The following is a 19,512-nucleotide window of genomic DNA, read 5'->3' on the forward strand; positions in this document are numbered from 1 at the left end:
CAGCTTTCCTGGGGCTCCTCCAGGCCCTGCAAGGCCACCCTGAGCTCAGCCCAAAGCTTCTCCTGTGCAGGTGAACAATGCCAGCTGTGCCAGCCTTTCCTCCCAGCAGAGCTGCTCCAGCCCTCTGCTCATCCTGGAGCCTCCTCTGGGCTCTCTGCAGCAGCTCCAGCTCCTCCCTGGGCTGGGACAGGGCTGGGGCAGCTCTGCAGGTGGGCTCTCACCTGAGGGGGCTCAGGGACACAAAAGCCACCCCAGGGTGACCCCCAGGAGCTGCCACAGCCACGAGTCACCTCTGGCAACCCCAACGACCCCAAACACCGAACCCCCAGGAATGCCCTGGCTGCTGATGGCCAATTCCAGGGTGGGTTTTGAGCTCTGGGAGGAATTTGGCTGCCAGGAGCCTCATTTGTGTCTCAGCATCCTGAGCTCCCGTGGAAATCCCGGCTTTGGGGCTTTGTGGTGCTTCCTGTGGATGTGTCACCAGAGTGACACCAACCTCTGCTGAATGGGTTTTTTTGTCCTCAAAACCAACCCCAGAGCACTGCTGGAGCTGAATTTTTGTGGTGGGATGCTGCCTGAGACTGCAAGCCTGCAGATCAAGTTTCCAAAATGGATTAAAAGCATGAAATCCACGGAGCAGGGAGAGGGGGGAAGGAAGAACAATTTAATGGAAAAGCCGAGCAGCCTCTACCTCTAAGTGAAGCTGCTGCAGTAACCACCATAAAATTCTGATGAATTTGGGTGGAGACAATAATTACAGCCCAGCAGGAGCAAAGTGCTTGGGGTGCCCGGCCCTGGCACGAGGAGATCTCAACCAGAGCCCTTAGAAACAAGAATTATTTTTAAAATATTTGAAGGCTTGAATTAGAGATACTCAATTTCCACCAACATAATGATTGAACACACATTTGGGGGTGAGTGGAGTGATTTTTGCTCCAAAAATGGCTCTGATTAAATTTTCTGATGTTTCTGTGCATGGGCTCCCCAAAACCTGAATCTTTGCTTCCAAGCTGTGATCTAAATATGAGGGAATTTTGTTTTGTTTTTTTTTTTTTTTTCCCTCAGTGCAACATCATTTTTGTTTTAAATAAAGTGCTCGTCTGGAGCAGAGCTTGGGCTGCTTGTGGAGTGCTCAGAAATGAGCTGACCTCCACAAACTGCCCTGACTGCTGTGTCACTGCTGAGGAGTTCGGGGAAAGGGAAAAACAGGAAGAGCAGGTGGAAAGGACAGCTCGGGATGAAATGGCTCCACTGCAAAGCTTCTCCCACCTTCTCACTGAAAATGCCTTGGGATCCTTAAGCCTAATGATAGTCCTGAGCCCAGCTTTCATTTCAGACCATTCATCAGCTTTTTGAGGTAGAAATTATCCCCCAGACTTTATAGGGATGACAGAGACAAGGAGAGGTTAAGGCCCAGATTCACGAGCGGATTTATCCGTCTGAAGTGGGATTAAATCCAAAATTCCACCTCTCGCCTCTCCCCTTCCCCCCAGTCCAGGGGGATTTCTGGGGAAAATCCCTGAAAAACACCCCCAAGCCCTCGAGGGCTCAAGCCCAGGCCCTCAGAGGGGTCAGCTGGCCTTGACCTGCAGCCTCTGTCCCCTGCCCTTGGTTTGGAAGCTGCTGCTCTTTCTCCAAGGAATGGAGAGAGACAATTTCCAGGGGCTGGAGGGACAGGACCCAGGGAATGGCTTCAGACTGAGAAAAGGAAGGCTTATATTGGATATTAGGAATTAGGAATTGTTCCCTGTGATGGTAAAGAGGGGCTGGGATGGAATTGCCAGAGCAGCTGGGGCTGCCCCTGGATCCCTGGCAGTGCCCAAGGCCAGGTTGGACACTGGGGCTGGAGCAGCCTGGCACAGTGGGAGGTGTCCCTGCCATGGCAGGGCTGGCACTGCTTTATCCTTAAAACCCCTCCCAACCCAAACCATTCTGGGATTCTCTGGCTGCTTTTCTGTTTGAACCTGTGATTTCTTCTTCCCTCGAAGCACTTTTCTCCTCCTTTGCCTAATCCTCACACCAGGCAAACCTCATGTCCTGGCTGTTGTGGTTTTGGCACATCCCATTCCGAGGCACGTTCACGGCATGGTGCATTGTCCTGTGAACTTGGAAAAATCCCTTGGAGACCTGGATTTTGCCTCAGTTCCTCTCCCTTTTGCAGTGCCAGGACACAGGGAAAGGCTCCCAGTGCCAGAGGGCAGGGCTGGATGGAAGATTGGGAAGAAATCCTTCCCTGGGAGGGTGGGGATGACCAGAGCAGCTGTGGCTGCCCCTGGATCCTTGGCAGTGCCCAAGGCCAGGTTGGATGTGATTCTGAACGAGCTGGGATAGGAAGAATTGTCCCTGCCCATGCCAGTGGGGTTGGAATGAGATGATCTTTATGGTCCTGTCCTTCCCACCCCATTCCATGGTTTCATGGCACAGCTGGGAACAAACCCTGGGCACGGCTCCAGGCAGAGGCTGCAGCGGCAGGGAGCAGGGAAGGTGTGGATTCCCTGGAAGAGCAACAACGCCCTGTCTGAGCAGGAAAGGCAAGGAACCCTTGCACCACCATCATCAGGGCCGTTCCTGCAGTGAGGAGTTCACAGAATCACAGAATTCACAGAGTGACCAGGTTGGAAGAGACCTTCAGGACCATCGAGTCCAACCCAGCCCCAACACCTCAGCTCAGCCCTGGCACCCAGTGCCACATCCAGGCTTTGTTAAACACACCCAGGGATGGTGACTGCACCACCTCCCCGGGCAGCCACTCCACAACTTTATCACCTTTCTGTAAAAAACTTTTTCCTGATACCCAACCTGTGTTTCCCTTGGTGCAGCTCGAGGCTGTGTGCTCTGGTTCTGTCAGTTCCTGGAGAAGGAGCCCAAACCCAGCTGGGCACAGCCACCTCTCAGGAGCTGTGAGAGTGCTGAGCTCAGCCCCTGAATTCCACCTGAAGCAGATCAATCCCAACCTGAGCGTTCCTCCAGGAGCTCTCTGAGCTCAGCAGCTGCCCTGGGGCTGTTTCCTCGGAGCTCATTTGCTTGGAGCAAGGAGTCTCCGTGCTGTCATCCCACTAATGCAGCTCCCATCGATCCCAGAGCTCAGAAAAGCCCCGGGGTCACTCGATGGATATCCAGGGAGGGGGAGAACGCTGCCATTACCAACCTGGAAGCTGCCAGCTTCCAGCTCTGTGGCCTTGGAGGTGAGCAGGGCTTTGTGCACAAAGTCCAGCCCGTGGAAAATCTGTGGCTTTGCCAAAGCTTTTCCTTCAGTTCCTCCCCTAAATTTCAGGGAACTGATGTGGACACACGGCTCCGAGCACCGCCCCTCTGGAGAGCTCTGATGGCACCGAGCCCTCCAGGCAGCTCCTTCCCCCTCCAGATCCTCCTCCCCACACACCTTCAGTGGGAAAAGGCAACAGGAGTTTAGGAATTTAGGATCCTTCCTTGCATCCTTTTCTGAGCCCCGAACCTGCCCTGGTGCTAAAGGCTTGCATGGAATTCCCACCCTGTGCCCAGAGGCTGCAGCTCTCCAAGGGGACTCCCAGAAAAACCATCCAGAGAGGGAGGAAAGGGGGCAGAGATGAAGGGAATAACGATTTGGAGAGGCTGAGAAAACTCTGTGGAAGCAATATGGTGGGAAAAACACTGGGGAGCAGGATGGGGGCAAAAAAAGGTGGAGAGAGGCAGCGTTAAGATAGTAAAAAATTGTTTTAAAAGTCTATTATAATTTTTTTTTTTTTTTTTTTTTTTTTTTGCTCCTAAAGGGTTTTTGGAAGGGAATAGAGACTGATTCAGCTGGATGAGGGTTTATGCACATGACTGTGCTGGAAAAGACTCTCTTGACAGCGATTGTGAGCCACTGATTTGCAGCATCCTCACTCCTGCTCAAGTCCTGTGGCCAGCTCTAAGCCTGATTTATCTCCCAGCAGGATTTTATTTTGGTCACAAAATAGCTGCTCTTATTGGAGTTGGGTTATGGGCACACACATATCCACAAAAATCAGTATATTTTGACCAGAACTCCAGGAGTTCTGAAGGGTGGCACCAAAAAAACAAACAGCAAAATAAAAACAAACTTGAAAAAAAAAAAAAAAAAAAAAACCATCAAGAGAAGAGCTGCGGGGCAAACAGATCTCTTGAAACTATGTAACCTTTTCATCTAGAGAGGTACTTCGTTTTCCCTAAACAACATTCTGGGAAGTCCTTTTATCAAGGCAAAAAAAAAAAAAAAAAATTGGGAAAACGCTCGGAGCGTGGCGTCTGCCTCATCCTCGCCGCTGCAAAAATGTGCAAGCGGAGCTGTGCAGAACCAAAAAATAGATTTATTGTTATTGGACTGAGGGCAGTGGTTCAGCACTTGGCATGGCCACTGTTTACAGCAGGAATGCTCCCGGAGACAGGAAGTTCTCCGAGCCCTCTGCCGTTATTTTTCTCCTGTTGACGCGTTCGGAGCGGGAGTTTATTCGCCCCGATGAAATTTTTAGTGACGAGGCAGAGAGGGGCTTTTGGGAGCTGGCAGAGCCATTGTAGGTGTGCTCAGCCTCGTCCCATGGGATGGTTTTGGGGAGTCCAAGCCCTGTGAGGAGCAGCATCATCCACGGGGTTAATTTCACAGCCGTGGATTCCCAGATCCGGCTGCTCGGAGCGAGGGAGCACCTTGGGCACTGGGAAAGGCTTCTCTGCTCCTTTCTTCCTGGCATTGAGGTTTCCATCCCTTTGGAGGGCTGGGTTTGCTGCTCAGCCTCATCCCACGGGATGGGTTTTGGGAGTCCAAGCCCTGTGAGGAGCAGCATCATCCATGGGGTTAATTCACACACCCCCAGCTGCTCGGAGCAAGCCCACAGCACCTCGGGAAGGGGATTTCCCCTCCTTTCCTCCTGGAACTGCATCCCTGATGAGGTTTCCAGCCCTTTGGAGGGCTGGGTTGGGCTGCTCAGCCTCATCCCATGGGATGTTTTTGGGATTCCAACCCCTGTGAGGAGCAGCATCATCCATGGGGTTAATTCCACAATCAGGGATTTCTGAATCCGGCAGCTCGGAGCAAATGTGCCCAAGGAACCCGGGGCAGTGAGAGCGGCTTTTCCTCTCCCTTCTCCTTTCCTCACATCCCTGCCAAGGGCCAGCCTGGATGGTTTTTTGGGAGTCCAACCCTTGTGAGGAGCAGCACCATCCATGGGGTTAATTCCACAACTGGAGATTTGCACAACCCAAGCTGCTCGGAGCAAGCCCAAGGCACCTCGGGCACCGGGAAAGGCTTTTCCTCTCCTTCCCTCCTTCCATTGCCTCCCTGCCAAGGTTTCCATCCCCTTGGAGGGCTGGGTTTGCTGCTCAGCCTCGCTGGGATTGCACAGAAGTCTTGGCTCAAATTAATGACGCAACCAAGCCACCCTAAATCACTCAAGAAGAAACGTATCACTCCTGGCCTCTGGTTTTTAGGGGAAAATTCAGCTTTCAGAACAGAATGGAGGGAGAAGAGTCCTTGGAGAAGAGTCATGGAAGCACAAAGAGCCTCTAACACACGCCCAGGGCTCAGCCCCTTCCTTTCACAGAGCCATGGAATCATGGACTGGTTTGGGATTGGAAGGAACAGTAAAGATCATCCAGTTCCCTGGGCAGCGACACCTCCCACTGTGCCAGGCTGCTCCAACCTGGCCTCGGGCACTGCCAGGGATCCTGAGGCAGCTCTGGGAATTCCATCCCAGCCCCTGCCCACCCTCATGGGGAAGAATTTCTTCCCAATATCCAAAGAAAATTCCAATTCCCGTTCCCTTCCGCTGGCTGTAGCATCCTTCAAATTCCACATCCTTATCAATCCAAACTCCAAATAAAAATTTGATTTTAAACTCTATCAAATGACCATTTTTTTTCCCAGCTGATTGCTGACGGATTTCTCCTGTTTTCATCCCATCTGGCAAACTCTGCTTATTGTGACTCCAGGATCTGATCCCACGTCCCCTGCAGCATTCCAAAGGCTTGGATCAGAACCTGGACGCCTGCTTAATACTGGTTTTACGACCCTGCTGAAGGGCAGCATCCTCTGTTTTGCACATACTTTTATAATTTTGAGCACATTTCAGTCAAAAAAATAAAATCCATTTCAACCAAGTGCTCAAATAACGCAGCCTGCACAGAAGGAGCAAAATTCTGGCTTGGGATGACCAATAAAAATAATTGGATTTGGAATCCTGGCCAGTAATTTTTGGAGTTTGAGTATTTTTGAGATTTTTGTCTTAGAGTGATTTTTTTTTTTTTTCCCTGGGAACGATATCCAGAGGGAAGAGTCCTGAGGGCAGAAATTGTGCTTGGTAAAATCTCTCATGTTCTACAAAGCTACACCTGCTTTGGCTCCGTGGAAATTGAAAAATATCACAAAATTTACTCCAGTTCCTCTAATCCTGAGGAAATATATGCACGGATTTAATTTTCCATCCTGTCCAAGGTGCAGTTTTTAAAACTCTCCTGGAGCTGCAGCTCTCAGGTTTAGATTGAGATCTCCTGCAGCAAGCCAAGACACTTCTCCATTAGCTACTCTTAGGATAACCCATTAATAATCATTTTCATCTGGAAAACATGTTTATTTTTTGGGGATTTTTTGGAATCTTACATCCTCCAAAGAAGATAGGAACTGGGATTAATGATTCCATGAGGAAAATATGTCGTGTTCCCCAAGCCACAGAGCTTTCCCTCTCCAAAATAACTATTTATTTTTAATTTTAGCCAATGAACTTCTACAATGTCAGGCTTTTTTGCATCAGATCCATTTCATCAGAGTGACCTAAACCGGTTCTTTATCCACTAAAAAAACAGGGATACGTTGCAGCAGGAGCAGTTGGAAGCCCGGAATGTTCGCGAACAGAGGGCGAAAAATCAAGATTAATTTTGTTTTAAGCAGGTAATCAGGCCAAGGGGGGAGGCTGAGATTGGCTGGAGTTTTAAAAGGACATTTTTCTTCCCGAAATGACTCCCAAGCCAGACGGGCAGGTTTGCCCAGTAGCATTCTCCAACTGGGCTGAGGAATCGGAGCCTTGGATCCCGGCCAAATCCAATGGAAATCTCTTTGGTTGAGGAAGAAAAAGCCAAATTGCTTTCCTGCCACATCTCCAGGTTTTGGGTGGCCTGTGACAGTCTCACTCCTATTTTGGGTGTGAAGAAAATCGAATGTTTTGGGGTTTTTTAGCTCAAAACAAGGCTGAGCAGCACGGGGCAAACTCTGGGTGTTGGGCACAGAACTTTGGCTGATATTTGGTGCCAAATATTGATGAGGGGAAATCAGCCCCCAGACCAGGGGGATTTGCTGTCACCCTCCTCCCAAAACCAGGTGGAAAACATGGAAAATAATCTTTGGTGCAGACTGTCTTGCTGCATTTCACAGAAGAAATTGAAATTATTTATGAAGCGTTTCAAGAATGGGAATTTCCTCCTCGGAAGGGACAGAGCTGTGGCTGCTGAAGGGGATTTTAATGGGGATTCTGATGATCACCACTCAACACTGTTCCTGATTCTCCATCAGGGATTTAAAAGAGGGATTTTAAATCCCCTGAGGGACACAAGGAGCCTCCACTGTGGCCTGAACCGACGTGAACTCTCAGCCCCTGCTCGCACAACGCCCCTGGCACCGCATTATCACCGGTGGCACTGAGCTGATCCCAGCTCAAATATTCCACGGCAAACAAAGTCGGGGTTCATTTTCCTGCAGCCAAGTATCAAAGGCAGCAGTGCCCTTTGAAGCAGCCACCTTCTGCTGCAGGCTTTGTGCAAATGCCGCAGAACAGCAGCTCCCAAATCCCCGCACAAAGGCAAACAATCCCCACCTTTGGAAAACAATCCCCTGGCGGAGGAGTAAACAAAAGCATCCATTAGTCACCGCCCCAAAGATGGGCAGGTGAGGATGTTGAACCTGGGAGCCTGACTAAGAGCACGCAGCATTCCCAAATCCCTCCACTTAAAGGATCCTCAGCACCTGGCTCTGGATAGCACACCTGGAAAGCCCGGGGTGGTGTGTGAGCGGCTAAAGGAGCGGGCTAAGGGTTCCCTATTCCCAAGAAATAGGGCCTGCTTTGTCCCAGCTGCTGGATTTTGACCTTGAGGCTCCCCCAGTTGCCTGTTGTGATTTCCAGCCTCATTACCATGGCCAGGAACTGAACTACAGGTTTGTTTTTATGAGCTTCTCCAGCACTCTGCCAGCTATTCATTTGAATCTTCTAAACAGTCAGCTCTGAATCATAATGCAAATTCCATTTACTGAAAAGGTGGTACCTTTAATATTCCAAATGACCACGTTTAATGACTGATACTTTTAGACATTACAGCATCCCTGATGTTTTCAGTAAATGGATATAATTTGCTCTGCATTACCCTATTATTATTCCTCGCTGGCATTACAAGGCGACGTTCTCAGCTGCGGGTGTTTTCCATTTGAAGACGGCCCAAACAACACAATTTGAGAGGCAGCTGCCTCTGTACCCTCAGCTAAAAACGCTGCAGCACCCAGAGGAAAACTGGATGGGGATTTTATTCCTAAAATGTGTTTAGTGCTCCGGCAGGGCCGCGCTCCTGCAGCGTTGCGGCGCTGTTTGTGTTGGAAGGGTGTCCATGGGTGCTTTTCACTTCAAAGGCGAGGAAGGGCTGCTGTGTATAATCAGGAGAACTTCCTCCTCTCCAGCCTGACACATCTCCCGTTTGGAATAAAAGCCAGAAGTGGGTCAGCTTTGGGACTCTCCTGGAAATCAGGAATCCGTGTGTGGAACCAGGACATGGCTTGGGTGTCACATGGGAACAGAGGGAGGGGAAAGTGGTGAGGAAGGGGCAGCACTCCCTGAATTCTGAGGGACACCAGAGCACAAATTGCTCCAAAATGAGACCTCCTAAAGTTCAGGAGGTGCTTCCCTGTCACTAAGTTGTCCTGGAAAAATGCCGGAATACCGCAACGCCTTATTCCAATTTTAAAGACAAATTAAACAGAAGGAAAATACATAATAAAACAACTGAATTCACACTGGAAATGTGATGGATTTTCATACCTGGCCTTGCAAAAAAGAGAGAGGCTGCTCCTTCTCCTGAGCTTTTTCTGAGCCCCAACTCGCTGGCTTCTCTTTGGGGGTTTGACCCAACCTCCCTGAAGTCCCCTCAACATTCTGTTAGTTTATTTTAAGTGCTTCTCTTGGAATTGATGGGATTTAGGATTAAGGAGTGATGTTTTAAAGGGTATTCTGCTGATTATTTTGGGATGAAGCTTTGTGCACCTGCCCACTCATGGGCAACACGTCCTATTTGAAGCTTCCCAATATTTTTGTATAGTCCACTCTAAGTCAGCTTTCAACTCTTATTTGTTATTTATGCTTTTTATTTCTACCAGTAACTACTGGTTGTGGCAGAGATAAATCGGATTTTGAACCCCTCTCCCCTTCCTGGTCTCTCCATATTGCAGGAGACGTCAACTGCTGTGACTGTTGAATTTTGAGAGGAAAAAAGCTCAGAGAAAGAGCCTTCAGCAGGTCAGGAACCTGCGAAATTTTTAGATCTAGGTGGGAATTATTTGTATTTTTAGCCTGACTCCCTCTGTCGCAAAAATCAGTTTTTGCAGAGGCTGCAGGGGAGCCCCGAGATGACCACCAGCTGAAAATTCTCATTTTACATTGAAAATCGGCCACTTAAACCTAACCACGGGTAATAATGTGCTGCCTAAATTAGGAAGAGTGGCTGCCAGAGCCACTCTCTGGGTGGGTTTTTTTGGTTTTTTTTTTTTTTTTTTTTCCCCCAGCGGGATTTCACCGCTTAAAAACCGGAGCGACGCGGAAAAGCGGGAGGAAAGGCGGAAACCCGTCCCGCGCCTTGGGAACGGAGCCGCGCTGGATTTTCCAGCGTTCCCTGGTGGATAACAGCTCCCAGGGGCGGGAGATGGAGCTGGAGCACCCCCCCCGTACCTCTGCCGCTCCTGCCCACGAAGCGCAGGTCGTTGAAGCGCGCCACCTGGTTCTTCATGGCCGCCGTGGCGTTGCGCAGCTCCGCCGAGTAATTCTCGTCGTTCCCGGCCATCACCGTCACCAGGGTCCCGTCGGGGACGTCCCCCAGGGCCACCACCTGCGCCAGCAAGAGCAGAACCCTCAGTTTCCTAAGCAGAACCCTCAGTTTCCTAAGCAGAACCCTCAGTTTCCTTTGTTTCATTGAGAAGTCAAACCACGGGGAAGAAGCCGCGGTGAAAAATCTGGGTGGGCCAAGCGGGTGTTGGAAGCCGTTCCCGATTTGCTGGAATGGGAATTCTCTTCATTCCCCCAAGTGGTGGCCGGCCCCTTTGTTATTCTCTCATCGAGGGTTTTCAATTTGGTGATGGAATTTAAGGTCTGAAATGATAAGTTCCACGCACGCACGCCCGCTGCTAAATGGTAGCGTGGTGGTTGACTTGTTGCTGCACTAAAGTGTTTTCCAACCCGGATAAAAAATTCTTCTCCTCATTTCCTGGAGAACCAAAGCACCTAAGATAATTAAATTTTAAAATATCTTTATATTACCATAACTTATATTCTTTAAAATGCATCTTTTTTTTTTTTTTTTTACTCCTCATTGAGGATTTCTACCATTTTAAACCCGATTTTTCCCAATGGTTGGACAGAAATTCTTCTTCCTTGTTGCACCTCCGAAACACGCAGCATGATGTGAAATGAAAAATGCTCTGGGATGAAAAATACAGAAAATGAGCTTTCCAAAATCGCTGCAATTGTCCATAAATAAATTCAAGTAGCAGCGCTCGATGGTTTGATTTATATCAGGAGCTCTTAACAGAGCTGCCCAAGCAGAAATCCAGAGCAAGGCCGTGGAAAATCAGGCCTCAATCAAATGTTTAATCCCAATTTACTGAACAATTCCGTTCTTTCCTTCAGGAGCATAAAGCAAATAATTTTCAGACCTCACCCTCGAGCGGATGGATGGAAATCATGACCTGAACTAAGGACTTTCCCCTTTCCCCAAAATATTTGTGCTCTTTGGTGCCAGAATCCATCAAACCTTTAGGAACACTGGGTTTTTGATGAGAAGTATAAAGATTTCTGAACTTTAAGATTCTGATTTTTTTTTTTTTAACTGTTCACACTGGTTTAATGATGAAAAACTTGAATCTTCTTGTAGCTCCTTGAATTCCCCAAACAAATTCAACCTGCTGGAACTCCATGGACATCCGGGATCTCTCTCCGTGTCCTCTGACAAAAATCAGAGCTTGAATTATTTTGTCTGATTTTCTTTAGAGCCCAATGCCGTGTCCCCAATTCCACAGCACCGCCACCACAAAAACCCCCAAAAATCAAACCCAGAGATAAAATCCAGCTCGTTTTTAATTCCTCTTTTGCCCCCTGGAAGAGGAACCAGCCTCGCATTGCGTCCTCGAGTTGCAGCTCGAGATTTTCCTTCCTCTTAACATTTTCTGACTTCAGTCCAGGCAGTTGCAATTGGCTGAAGTTTGTCACAACCTGATTTTATTTCTCTTTTCTGATCTGTTTGCTCTTTAAAAACAGCATCAGCAGCTCCTTTACTTGATCCAGCCCTGATTTTTATTCCCCAGCCACAGCCACCTCCCAAAATATGAGAGAATTCTCCATTTTCAGGTATTTCCCAGCTTTTTTTTTTTTCCACGGGAGGCTGAGCTTTTCACTTCTGTCCTCTCCCTTCGCTCACCCCTAACCCTGATTTTCACTTCCACATGCAAAGCTAAAATCTCTGGGTCAAAATTCCCTCTTTACATCTTGATTTCAACTTCCTCTTTCCCCGTTCCTCCCCAGCCCCGATTTTTGGGTTTTTGTTCTCCTCCCTGTGCTGTAATTTGGTTTTTTGGGCCTGCACTCAGCTCGCCTTTTCAGATTTCCCTGATTTTGGCCGAAATGAGGCCCTGCTGGAAATGCTGAAGCTTGGAAATCCTCACAAAATCAGCAACTCTGCAGCCAGTTCTTAAAAAAATCCTGCAAAACCTTGATGCATCCACATCTAATAGACAAAAAACAGGGAAAAGGGAAAATCAGGGCATTACCCTGCCATGCAAATATTGAATTTAAGGGAATTTATGCCCGGATTTTAAGCTTTCATTAAGTTTTTCATGGATCCAGGGCCAGTTGCCTCTGACAGAAATATTTTAAAGCTGTCAAATCCCAACCTCGGCGATAAAAAACGGGAAGAAAAATCTTAAAACCGAGTCAAAAACTGACCCAGCCCAGAAAAGAAACTGGACTTGAAAGTCACAGACAATAGAAACAGAAATACAAATATTTACATTAGAAAAAAGACTAAACAGATAAGCTGGGACTTGTTACTGGAGTTATCAAGGACTTGGTTTTACTTCTTACCTCTAAAAATTTGCATTTCCCGAGGAGCAAGAAGAATGTCAGTCTTGCAGTGCTGTGGGGTATCTAAATTTACTTCTCCTGCATCAATTAATCCAAATTGGCCTCTTAAATGTAGATTTGGATTCTTAACAGCATTTGGACAATGAATTTATATGGCACCTTATTGGTTATTGCGAATCATTTTTTAATTTTCTCACAATCATTCTTAAATTTAGGAAAAAAAACAATGAAAACGGATCGCTTTGGTTGAAATAATATCCCAATCCTGCAGATTTCTTAGTGGATTTTTCTAAATGTGAGGAGAAAAGTCTCTGCCTGCCTCTTTTTATTCCTACAATGAACAAAAATAACAAATACTCGATCAAACTCAGCGCTTTTTGTCAGATACAAACTAAAATATTGGCAGCAGAGGAATGATCTGAAGTGAATTTATTTTTTTTTCCCTGGGCCAAACGATCTGAAAAATCCCGAATTTTTTAAAATGGCTTTGCAAATAGTTAATATTTAGTGGAAAACCACTGAGATGTAGCAAATCCTGTCAGGATTTATTTCTCAGCCGTCCACGGAGAGAGAATTCGGGGGGGAAAATGAAGAACCCGGAGCCAGCAGGTGCCTCCCAGCCCACCCTTCCAGGCTCTCCTCATGGAACTTTCTCCTAATTTTCGGGTGGGTTTGGTTAATTTTTTTTTTTTTTTAATTTTGTTTTTCTCATGGTTATTTCCAGGTGAAATTGTCGCAGTTTTTCCAAACTCCTCGAGAAGCTGCGTTTGGAGTGGGGTGAACGCTGAGGCTGCTGGGGACAGAGGAGGGAAAGCGGCTTGCGGGCATCTCTGAAACCCCTGGATTTTTTTTTTTTCCAGGGGGCGATTTCCACATCATCGGGGCATTCCCAGGGATGGGATGGGGATCGGGAAGAGCCATCTCTCCTGTCCTTCCTCCGGGATGTCACCCGGAGTGGGATCCCCCAGGAAAAATCGGGATTTCTCTCATCTCCCTTCCCGGCGGGGCTGAGCGCTTTTCACTCCCGGATTTTTTTTTTTCCAGCAGGAAAAACTTCCCGGCTAATTAACAGCCCGGTGCGCGGGGAAGAGTGTAATAATTAATCTAAATGTGGGAATTTCGGAAGTGACCCCGTGGTCGGTTCCTCCCTTTGCCCCGCTCTTATCTGCAGAAAACGAGAGCAGACACAATAAAACTTTTCCCTCCTCAGCAGGAATTCCCGAAGCTGAGCTGATTCCCTTCTCCCTCGTTTCTCCTCTCCCCAAAACACAGGAAAGGCTCGAGCCTGGTGGCCTCCGACACACAAAAATAGGTTATGCCAAAGCAGCCGGGGTTCAGTGACCGCAAAAAAAAAAAAAAACTCGGGCTTGGCAAATCCCGATCCTAAATCAAGCCCCGGGGCTCGCAGGAGCTGCGTGTCCGTGCGGCTCCCGGCTCGGATAAAAGGATAAGGAGAAGAATTCCCTTTTCCTCCCCTCGCTCGGGAGCCAATCTACAGCAGCAGCGAGAAAACAGCGAGTTCAGGGAGTCAGCGACAGTCCCGGGTCAAAAAAACAGCGTGAGCGACGGGAGGAGGAATTTACTCCAGGGGAGGAGGAATTTACTCCAAGGGAGGAGGATTTTCCTGGGAGCCGGGTAACGGGAAGGGAGGAAAGCGCCACAAGCATCCCCCGCACGGCTCGGGACAGGAGGGAGCCGGGATGTTCTCTCCCCTTCCCTCTTCCCATCTTTTCCCGGATTTTACTTGGATTTTTCTCCCTGCAAACGCGGGGAGAACTCCAAGCGGTCTGCCCGGGTTAGGCCGCGACTTTTGCTGCTGTTAAACCGGGCCAGTAAAAGAGGAAATGTGGGGTTTTTTTTGGGATTGTCGCTGGCTTGTTTTGTGGTGTTTTGTCCCTCCGAGAGTCCCTGGCAGGGGAAAGCCGGCACGTCCCGAGCGGGGCCGGGGCTGCGGGCGGCGTCCCCCGTGGGTAGCAGCGGGACAGAGGGACAGAGGGACAGAGGGACCTGCCACCACCCTGGGCGACTTCTGGGGGATCCCGGAGCTGCCCCAGCTCCGGGCCGCCCGTGTCCAGCTGCGGCGTCTGCTCCCCAGAGCAGCCAACTCTTTATTTTGGAAATAAAACGTATTGATTTCTGTTTTTCCCCCTTGAGCAGAGTTCTGAATGGGGAGAAGAGGGAGGCAGCGGCTGCAGGGAGCTTTTCCCGGCCCTTTCGCATTCCCCCGGCTGCCCCCGCTCCTGCCCCGAGCGCGGCCGGGAGCGGGAAGGACGGAAAGGATGGAGGGAAAGAGGGAAAGGAAAGGATGGAAGGAAAAAGGGAAGGGATGGAAAGGAGGAAAGGGTGAGAGGAAGGAGGGAAAGGAAAGGATAGAAGGAAGGAAAGGATGAAAGGAAGGATGGAAGGAAGAAGAGAGGAGAGGAGAGGAGAGGAGAGGAGAGGAGAGGAGAGGAGAGGAGAGAGGAGAGGAGAGGAGAGGAGAGGAGAGGAGAGGAGAGGAGAGGAGAGGAGAGGAGAGGAGAGGAGAGGAGAGGAGAGGAGAGGAGAGGAGAGGAGAGGAGAGGAGAGGAGAGGAGAGGATGGAAGAAGGAGGGAAAGGCTGGAAGGAAGGAAGGAGAGAAAGTAAAGCATGGAAAGAGGGAAAGGATGGAAGGAAGGAAGCGTGGAGCGAGCCGAGAGCAGATCCGAGCCCCCATCCCCGCATCCTTCCCCCCCCATCCCCACCCACCCCTGCCCAGGACCTACCTTGAAGGCGATGGGCAGCGTCTTGTTGCAGCGCCAGTGCGTGGGCAGCACGGAGCAGAGGAAGTTGGGGCTGTCGGTGCGCACCAGCTCCCCGGGGTGATCCGCCAGGACCTCCACCATGCTGCGGTCGGCGCTGCGCAGCTTCCCCGGCAAAGCCCCGCTGTGCTCGGCGCCGGGCAGCGCCAGCGGCTCGCTCATCTTCCCCGGGCTCAGCGTGGTGGAGGGCGGCGTGAAGCGGCGGCTGGTGCTGGTATCTACGGGGATACGCATCACAACAAGCCTTTAGAGCCACACAACACCTCCACTGAGTTCCTACAAAGCGGCCACGCGAGCGCAACTCCTCAGCGAGCCGCTCTCTGGGGACCAACATAAACGGGCGCGGGCTGAGCCCCCGCGGAGAAGTTGGTCCTGCGCCAGTCCCCCGAGTTAATTTTTTGCTGATAAGCCTTAACTCTCGGCTTCCTGGCCCGGCGGAACTGATCCCGTTAATCCGATAAGCGCGAGGGTCGTGCGGGAGCGGCTTTACCGCGGCCGGGACGCGGAAAGTGAGCGGGGCCAAAGCTCATCCCAAAGTGCCAGGAAAAAAGGGAAAACAGGGAGGCGAGCAAGCGCGAGAGGCGGTCGGGAACACGCGCAGAGCCTGCGCTCCCCCAGCTCCTTCCAGGTGATTTCTCTCCGGTCCCAAGAGAAAGGAAAACGCGCCGGCGTCTTCTGGAGGCAAAAAAAATCGCTCTTGGAGGGAAATTCGGGGCTGTTCTTCGGAGGAGGCGGATCGCGAGCTCGGCTTGCTGAGCAAAGGTCAGCTGGCTACAAGTGGATATAAATTCACGGCCACACACTCACCCACACGCACATCTACCGGACTTCATCAAATATTTACAATAGAATCTGTAGAGAATTTAAACACAACAGGAATCCATTAATGTTCTCCGCGAGATTTTCCTTTTCTTTTCTTTTTTTTTTTTTTTTTTTAAAGCAGCCTTGAAAATGAGCTTCAGTAGTTTGGTTGGCGTTGCTCTGAGAGCGCTCGTGTCACGACCTTTCAATCATTCTTGCGCAAAAAGGAGGAAAAAAAAAAAAGAGGAAAAAAATAAAAAGAAAAGAAAAGCTCAGTGCATGGCATTCACGCTTCAGATCTCTATCTTTGGTGTAACGCTTTTCATTAATTTAAAGAAAAGTCACAGCCGATCGCAAGCGCCGGAGCTGAGAGGTCCAACAGCTGCAAACTCGGGGTTGGGGGATGTTGGTTAAATTGTGGGTTCTCTCTGTGGTTTTGTGTGTGCAACAGCGCTCTCTCTCTCCCACTCACGTCCTCCTCAGCAGTCAGACCAACAGTCTGCAACAACTTCGGCGCTCGTTGCCAATTCTCTCTCTCTCTCTCTCTCTCTCTTTTTTTTTTTTTTTCAGTATCTCAGGCAGTCTTCCTCTAATTCGGCCACAGGAACCGGCTGCTTAACAATATTTGAACCGCAGCAGGTGGAAGGCTGCTTTGGCAAACATGGCTTTTCTCCCTCTCGTCCTGCGGGACGGAGCCCGCCGCGCACGCAGAAACCCAAAACCACCGGCGACGGCAGAAAAATTAAAAATTAAAAAAGCGGAAAAAAAAAAAAAAAAAAAAAAAAAAAAAAAAGCCCTCCCCACTCAGCGAAATCTCTACTTTTGAACGGGTGAAATCTTTCCTTCCGCGGAACGAGGCGGCGGCGGGAGGGGGTGACCCCACAACGGCGACGCAGGCGGAAAGCAGCGGGCGCGATCAAACCCCCGGAGCTGCCGGCCGGGTTTAGAGAGCAGCTCCAGCCTCCGCTCGGCCCCGAGCGCGTTTCCACGGCCGGGAACTTCCCGTGGGCACGGAGAATTCCTGCCGGGATGGGATGCGCGGGGCCGCGGTGCGAGCGCGCCCGGCCGGCGGCCGCCGGGCTGGCTGGAGGTGGCCGGGAGCGAGTCGGGGCGGCGGAGGCGTGCGGAGGAATGTCATTCCCCCGGTGCTTTGCATACGGGGAGGGCACCGGCCAATCACGGCCCTACCGGGGCGCGGCCGCGGGCCGGGGGCTCCCGGAATCGGCGCGGGCCCGAGCGCCGGCTCGGCGGGGACGCCGCCACCGCGCCTCGTCCCCCGGGGCACCGCGGCTCCGCAGCCGCCCGGCCACCGGCCACCCCCCGCTCCTGCCACCCCCCGGCTGTGCCCGCCTGCCCGCCGAGGCTCCTGCTCGCCCGCGGCTCACGGGCCGCCCGCCCCCGCTGCCCGCAAGGTGCCCGCAGAGCCGCAGACACCGCCCCGCCACATGCCCGCCGCCGGCCCCGCTCCTCCCCCGGTGGCCCCCGCTCCTCCCCGCGTGGCCCCCGCTCCTTCCCGGGCGAGCTGTCGGCGCTCTCTGCTCCGGAGCTTTTGGGGGGACGCCTGAGGGGGTCTCGGACACGGCCACCGCCGGCTCGGTGTCCCCGCCGCCCCCTTGGACAAGAGCGCGGCCCCGAGGGGCGCCCGGCGCCGCTCGATTTGTTGGGGCGGTGGCGGCGCTCCCAGCCAGGGCCATCCCTGCTGCCAGCCCTCCTCCTCCTCCTCCTCCTCCTCCTCCTCCTCCTCTGCACAGCCCAGCGCGGGGACAGCACCGCCGGGAACAGCTCGGGCACAGCCACAGGGCCACCAGCGGGTCGCCAGCCGCCGGTCGCTCTGAGCCCGCGGAGCCGGTAGCGAGGATGCTGGGTGGAGGCGGGGCTGCCGGGTCGGGCTGGGTTTTTTTGGTTTTGGTAGCTTTTTAAAAAATATTTTATCCCTTTTTTTTTTTTTTTTATGCTGGTCGCCGATTCCGCGAGCGTAACCCAGACCGGGAACGGGGCGATCCCGACCCGTCCCTGCCACTGCCGGAACCCAGACCGGGAACTGGGCGATCCCGCCCTGTCCCCGCCGCGCTCTCGGCGCTGTCTTTGCCCTTCCCTCCGCCAACTCTCACCCCCTTCGCCCGCCGCATCCCCGCCCCTCCCCGCGGCCACCCGCGGGCCGCCTCCGCCAGCCCCGGCAGCTCAGAGCAGCCGCGGCGGCGGGAAGGGGATGGATGGAGGGATGGAGGGATGGATGGATGGAAGGATGGATGGAAGGATGGATGGATGGATGGATGGATGGATGGATGGATGGATGGATGGATGGATGGATGGATGGATGGATGGATGGATGGATGGATGGATGGATGGATGGATGGATGGATGGATGGATGGATGGATGGATGGATGGATGGAGGGAGGGAGGGAGGGAGGGAGGGATGGATGGATGGATGGATGGATGGATGGATGGATGGATGGATGGATGGATGGATGGATGGATGGATGGATGGAGGGATGGAGGGATGGAGGGATGGAAGGATGGAGGGTTTCAGGTGGTCGCGGGGATCCCCCGGGGTCGCTCCCGTCGGGGGGAGCCGCGGCGGGGGCGCGCTGCGTGCAGTTCCCACGGTGGCCGCTGGAGGGCGCGCGCCACCCGCCGGCCGAGCGGCACCGGGGGCGGCGCGGGGGGACCCCGGGATTTGGGATTTGGGGTCGGGATTTGGGATTTGGGGTCGGGATTTGGGATTTGGGGTCGGGATTCGGGTTTGGGAGCGGCCGCTGCGGCCTCGGGAGCTGCTCCCATCACGGCCCAACTTGTCCCCACAGGGACTGAGACCTCCCTCATCCCGGGGACAGCGCTCCGGGATTTGGGATTTGGGGTTGGGATTTGGGGCGAGCTGCCACTGCAGCCTCGGGAGCTGCCCCCACCACGGTCCCTCCTGTCCCCACAGCAGCTGAGACCCCCCGCAGCCCCGACAGCGCCCCGGGCACCCCACGGGACCAGGGGATGCTCGGCTTTGCCGGGAGCCGCTGCGGGGACGGAGCACCAGCGAGTCCCTGCCTTTGGTGCTGCGGGGTTTAACGCAATTAAACAAGAAAAAAAAAAAAAATTAATTAATTAAACCCGCGGGGAGAGCTCGGCGCCTGCTGCGGGGAGAGGGATGCGCCGGGGTCCCGAATTCCCGGCCCGAGGGAAGCTTTTCCCGCATCCCCCCGGGCTCCGGGGTCCCTGTCCCGCTGTCCCCTGGCGGGGCACCCGGGGCTGCCCATCCTGGCACTGCCCAGGGGCATTTTCGGGTCCTGTGCCCCCCCCCAAAAAAAGCGCCCGCCCGCCGCACTTGCAACAGGTCCCTGTTTTTAAGCACAGCCGAATTTGGTGCTTGAACTATTTCACGCCAGGTTCCTAAATTTTTCTAAGTTTTAAAAATTTTTCTTTATTTTTTTTAATCCTGTGATTTCCACTTTTTTTTTTTTTTGCGTGCAACGATCCCGAATTTAATTTACTTTTCTATTTTAAGGGAAAAAAAAAAAAAAAGAGAGAGAAACATCGAGGCGAACGGCTGTTACAAACCACAGCTTAAAAAGCATCTGGGCTGTATTAGTGGCTGATAACTTTTTTACGGGCATGGCAGAGATAAGA

The 19,512-nt window shown here is 51.9% G+C and overlaps 1 protein-coding gene across 2 annotated transcripts in view; it reads right to left on the reverse strand.

Moving 5' to 3' along the window:
* The window catches only part of RUNX1 (RUNX family transcription factor 1), a 90,134-nt gene extending 74,783 nt beyond the window's left edge, over nucleotides 1-15,351 (reverse strand). For both annotated transcript variants that reach the window (XM_053934380.1, XM_053934379.1), the window contains exons 1-2: nucleotides 15,057-15,351; nucleotides 9,909-10,065 (exon numbers count right to left, since the gene is read on the reverse strand). In XM_053934380.1, coding sequence (XP_053790355.1) covers nucleotides 9,909-10,065; nucleotides 15,057-15,326 — 427 coding nt within the window. In that variant the 5' untranslated portion in view covers nucleotides 15,327-15,351. The remainder of the gene's footprint in view (nucleotides 1-9,908; nucleotides 10,066-15,056) is intronic.
* Between the last annotated feature and the right edge of the window lie 4,161 nt (nucleotides 15,352-19,512).

Source organism: Vidua chalybeata, chromosome 2 (assembly GCF_026979565.1).
Source record: "Vidua chalybeata isolate OUT-0048 chromosome 2, bVidCha1 merged haplotype, whole genome shotgun sequence".
NCBI classification, from domain to species: Eukaryota; Metazoa; Chordata; class Aves; order Passeriformes; family Viduidae; genus Vidua; species Vidua chalybeata.